This window comes from Melitaea cinxia, chromosome 16, assembly GCF_905220565.1.
Source record: "Melitaea cinxia chromosome 16, ilMelCinx1.1, whole genome shotgun sequence".
In the NCBI taxonomy this organism is placed as follows: Eukaryota; Metazoa; Arthropoda; class Insecta; order Lepidoptera; family Nymphalidae; genus Melitaea; species Melitaea cinxia.
Genome location: NC_059409.1, coordinates 11802892 through 11808425, shown reverse-complemented (window position 1 = coordinate 11808425; position 5534 = coordinate 11802892). Strand labels below are relative to the sequence as shown.

At 29.3% G+C, this 5534-nt stretch overlaps 1 protein-coding gene across 1 annotated transcript; it reads left to right on the top strand.

Moving 5' to 3' along the window:
• Positions 1-248: 248 nt before the first annotated feature.
• Positions 249-2648, top strand: LOC123660946. The gene is made up of 4 exons (XM_045595965.1): positions 249-403; positions 708-866; positions 1819-1948; positions 2395-2648. Exons 1-4 carry the CDS (start codon positions 281-283, stop codon positions 2646-2648), a joined length of 666 nt encoding a protein of 221 aa, XP_045451921.1. The 5' UTR covers positions 249-280.
• Positions 2649-5534: the final 2886 nt, after the last annotated feature.

Genomic DNA, 5534 nt, shown 5'->3' with positions numbered 1-5534 from the left:
CAAGTGTCTATAACTAGGAAAGTTTTAGTCCTAAAGACTTCATATTTTTCGAGAATATTTCTTTTAACTTGTAGATACTACAACCAGTAAATAAAAAAGACGATTTTCAGACCCTTGTAAATTTGAAATAGTACTGGACAACGTGCCTTAATTATTATTACAGGCGCCCAATAAATTTATAATTGACCTTTTCAATAAGCGTTTCCTAATTATGGCGAATGTTTTTGCGTGTATTTTCGGACACATTACGGTAAGAGCGGTGGACGAACGTTGTGTCATAATGGATAAGGCATACGAATACGCGAAATCCGCTATTATAAATTTTAAATTAGACAGGTGTTGTTGCTTAGCACCTGTAAAAGTAGGCGTTCTTGTTATAGGATATTTAAACGTTTTTATAGCGGTAAGTAGTTTTTCGTTACATTTACTTAGAATTATTGTCAGGCTTAAAATATTTTTTTAATCTTTACACTTTTTAAGTGCTTTTGTAAAGTGTACGCAGAATTGAGGTTGTAAAATTGCTAAAGAAATATTAGGTATTTGAAAACAGGTAGAATTCTTAATTGTTTCAACAAAAGTTAAGATATATTTTTCTAATCAAATAAATAGTTTTTGTTTGTTCATATAACATTAAATAATAAATAATTTATTTAAAAATGCCTCCTACTTTATCAACATCCATCATGAATTAAAATTAATATTTTCAGATTTTATCTTTAGTAGGCACATCAGATGGTGGCATAACACCCCCTTTGATGGAGGTACAAGAAGTGTTCTTAGAGGACAATGCATCTAAGGCCATCGGAATCATTGCGTATTCGGTTGAGCTAGGATTCAGTGTATTGTTGCTTTGTGGAATGTACCGTGTGAGTAAAAATTAATTTTGAAATATTTTTAAATAAAATTGATAGGCAGGTAAACCTACAGTAGTAAGTACACACACAAGACGATTTTTAACATATAAGATCTTTACATAAAAATATATACAAAATTTTAAATAGATCGTTTAAATATTTCATCACTCATAATCACTTCAGCCTAATACAGTCCACTCTTGGACATAGGCCTTCACAAGTTTGCGCCAAAAATGGCGTGAACTCATGTGTTTTGTCCAAAACGGTTGAAAATGTGTAATATGACTATTTGTTACACGTCAAGTGTTATCAGAACTGTTTGCATTCAACGACTATTCGAAGATTCAGTCTGTAACATCCCACTCGAAATTGTTTTCCTAATTGCTGCAATTTTCCAATACATTATTATCTAAAAAAGTTAAGTGTATGTACTTAGTAAATTAAAACATGTCTTTAGTATGGCAGACAACGCCTGCATTGCATTCAGTCTGCAACACCCCACTTCTGGGCATAGGTAAAATAAGACCCTTTCGCCGTATAGGAGAAGGATTGGAGACTAATCCACCACGTAGCTCCACTGCCGGTTAGTGGATAAATTTTTTACTATTTATAGTAACAACCGGACTGGCAGATTAACGTGTTCTCCGGGACACGGTGGGGAGACACACAAGGACAGACATCCAGAACGAAAAAAAAATTGTACGAATATCATCCGATGCATGGATAACCGATCCTACAACAGCCGGCGTTTATGCACTCGGCACACGCACCACTATACCAGAGCGGTGTATTGATTATGCTAATCTAAAACTTAAGCTGTCGGTCCCGGTTGTTATCATAGACAGAAGCAGCGTTGTGGCTTAAGCGTTGATCCTTCTCTACATGGAAAAAGAGGCCTAAGCAGAAGTGGGATATTACAGGCTAAATCAATTAATCAATCAATCAATTCTTGTTTTATTTCAAGGAGGACACAATAATTCTACGTGTGTATGTATACTTCTTAATTGCCGTACTCGTGGTGTCGCTACTGGTGTACTCCATTATCATAGCTGCAGTGTCCCTGCTCACGAAGCTGACTCTTATCGGCAATATGGGTAATTCGTTACTTTAATTACCATCAATACGTCTATATCCTTTTTGGGTTCATTATATATCTGTTATTCAGCCGTATAACGATGTATCTATTAAGGTATTTTTTTTACTACTAATTTGTTTCGCCAATTCGTTAATCTTGTAAATATTTACAGTTCACAAAAAAAATTACAGTTTCAATGTTTGTCTATTTAATTCGCCAATCATATCACAATGGTAAATTATTGGTGGATTGTCGATACTGTTTTATCACCTATGTTTGAGCAAGTAAAGTTACAAGAAGCAATGTCTTGTTGTACCGCGGTTGCTGATTGCGGTTGTTGACATATAACGAAAGCCGATGGAAAATATTTATGATAAATTTTCATTTTCACCACCAATTCAACTATTACACTTTCATCACTCTATTTTTGGATAGTAGGAAAATAATTATTGTTGTATATTTCAGTATTTAATGCCTATGTGATAATATTAGTAAGAAGTGCTATAGTAGAGATCAAGGAGTCGAGAAATTCCGAAAAAAATGGTCACGTGACTTTATACTCTGTTGCCAAAGTTCACCAAGAAATAGACGTGCCGGATGTGGAAGCACCGGTACCGGAAACAAAAGAGTCTAACGAAGAATCTGATAAAATTGATACAAAGAAAGATGAAACGCCAGCTAAAGTTGAAACTGTCGATGAAAATGTTAAAGAAGAATAATGTACATATTAATTTTCCAATTTATTAAAACTTGTTACTCAGAGGTGCCTTTTTTATAACATAAACACTAAGTTTAGCAATTGTTAGACATTGAAATAAACAAGTAATATGGTATTCTAGGGTAAAGTAATAAGACATCCAAAATATTGAGTAATTCTTTAATTGACTATTAAATCAAAATATCCAGTTAATCAATCAAGAGAAACAATTTGAAATCCATTGCTCATCGAAAATTAATGTTCTAGCACTAACATCGAGAAACACATTGAAAAAATTTAATATATTCTAAAGTCATGTAAAACAGTGTACGGACTGCGCGTTTCTATGTAATTTGAATCGGTTCGTATCAAAGTACGTAACTTGCAAAAGCTGAGCGTAAGCTAAAATTGTGCGTGCATTGATCAAATTGCTGTCCTAATTAACTTTTAAATTGCTAATCAAAAGTGTAAGTAAACCATTAACTAAAATATTTGTATCAATATTTATTGCCACTATATTGTTTATGGCGCTAGTTACCACGTAAAGTATACTTGACAACAAGCAATCAGTAAAATAAAATTGACAGCCAGCAATATTTTGAATTAAGGTTTTGACGTGATCGTTGATACGATGATAGCATTATTAACATTGAATTTAATAATTTTAGTTAATAGTTAGTTTTAATTAGTAGAAAACCGTACAGTAGAAAGCGCAGTCCATATACGATTTTAGTAAACATGGCTAGTTTAACATGAAACACCAATACAATTATTTATTGATTATTTACTATTTATTAAATCAGGTTCATTAATAATGTAAATTTTAAGCATTAAACGTAACCATGTAGTAACAACTCAAATGTAAAATATAACAAAATAATAATTATTATATTTAACTAAGAATCAATTTTAAACGCAAATACAATATAAATCACGTACATTACAAAAGAGTAACATAATAAGCAAAATTAATTGAAACCTTGATTAGGTGTTATACATATTTATGAATAATTTGTTGAAAAAAATTAAGTAACGTTATAAAAATGGTTTTATAAAAGCTTATATTACTAATCCCGTTTAATTACATTTGGTCCTAAAGAGTTTTTAATTTTCGTATGTGTGTAAAAGAGATTTGAATTAATTTGTCATCCTTGAAGAATGTTAGCTTTTTGAAGTCTTGATTACAATTATATTTTTTCAAACTATATTTTAAGTATTTGTTCTGAAACCACTTTTAAGGTTGTTATAATCAAAGACTTTTGACTTGATTTATATAAAAACTTATTCAAAATCTATGTTTAATTTACTTTGTTTTTTAGTAATTTTTTATCAGGAATCTTATTTCGTTAGATTTAAGCCCAATCAAAATTATATTTTACAGAACTAGATAACCAATCTAGCCTATTCCTTTTTAATCATTATGACACATTTTTCTAATTATGTTTTAACTATAGTTATATTATTGCTCAGACTTGTTATTGAAAGAACAATGAGAACAACATTTTTACGACAAAATAAATCTGTGTCTAACACAGAAGTATAAAACAGATCATAATAGTATTTTTCTTAAATAATTACTTATTAATAATAAACCAAAACTAAAAAATTGCATCTTATTTTACCTTTAACAAAAACTATTCTATAACTGGTTCATTTGCACTGATTCCTTCGAAAGAAAACAAAACCTTTTAATGAAATAAAATCTATTCAAAACGCTATGTTTACATATCACAGCTTAAAAAGTTATTTATAAGTTTTAATTAATGTTATACTTAAGTCGTACAAACACTAACATAAAAACATAAGATGTAATATTTAGACGCTATTTATTAATGCTATTTTTAAAATTTAAAGTTAGTTTCAGTGTGTTAGATACAACTAGTGATGGAAATCGACTCGGACTACCTTATCTATCGATACTGATGTAGTATTGTAGTTATCGATATTTGAAATATCAATAATTATTTAAATGAGTCAAACTTCATGAGTATAAAATCAATGTCGATTATAGATTATTAAATCACTATAACTAATCGTATTTAATTAGTCAGAGTATTGTACTAAATTTAAAAATAAAATCTTATTCATTTACCGTCCTCAGAATAGCTCTTTTAGCAGTCTAATATTTAAAATTAATACAAGAAAGTGTGAGTGTACTTATGTACGCACGTAAGAAGTTATACTTCGTTGGCTAGGTAGCTTCACGTTGGTCACTTCTTCTTCGTTGGCGGTTATTTCCCTAACGTGCCAAAAGAAGTATAACTTCAAATAGGGTATTTCAATATATGTAATAAGTCAGAATAAATTTACAAATTCTTATTGTCATATTTACCTCTTTCTATAACTTATCCATCTGTTTTATACTAACAAGAGTTTTAAAATAATTTTGAATAAGTATTAAGATATAAGATGACTTATTTTAGTATATAATACATGTTTTTTTACGATAACAAAGATATATATATATATATATATATATATATATATATATATATATATATATATATATATATATATATATACATTTTAAATAAGAACAATAAACAGACGGGAAGTTTATAGAAAGTTTGTTTTAATAGTTTTTATTACATCTATATATTAAATATTAGTTGTACAGAGTACGGAAGTGGACGTTTTTATATATAAATCAATACTAAGTCACAGTTATACGAAAGATATAGTCTGGGAGTGAAATATTACTATTATTTGTCTGGAGTATAATTACCATTTTTATAAGTTTATCTACGTTACACTTTTATTAAATTATTAATATACAAATGAGGAATTCGGCACAGTTACATTTTAAATTAATTCGATAGTACATATCATAGTAGATACGTTTATATATCAACTATTTTTTTTTCTGTATTTCGTCACAAAATCAATTTTGGATTACATTTAATTTTAG

Bases quoted from the DNA above. Each gene is read 5' to 3' on its own strand.
- LOC123660946 (XM_045595965.1), top strand. From the start codon at position 281: ATGGATAAGGCATACGAATACGCGAAATCCGCTATTATAAATTTTAAA. The intron at 404-707 runs GTAAGTAGTTTT...TAATATTTTCAG, and splicing joins ATTTAAACGTTTTTATAGCG to ATTTTATCTTTAGTAGGCAC. The intron at 867-1,818 runs GTGAGTAAAAAT...TTTTATTTCAAG, and splicing joins TGCTTTGTGGAATGTACCGT to GAGGACACAATAATTCTACG.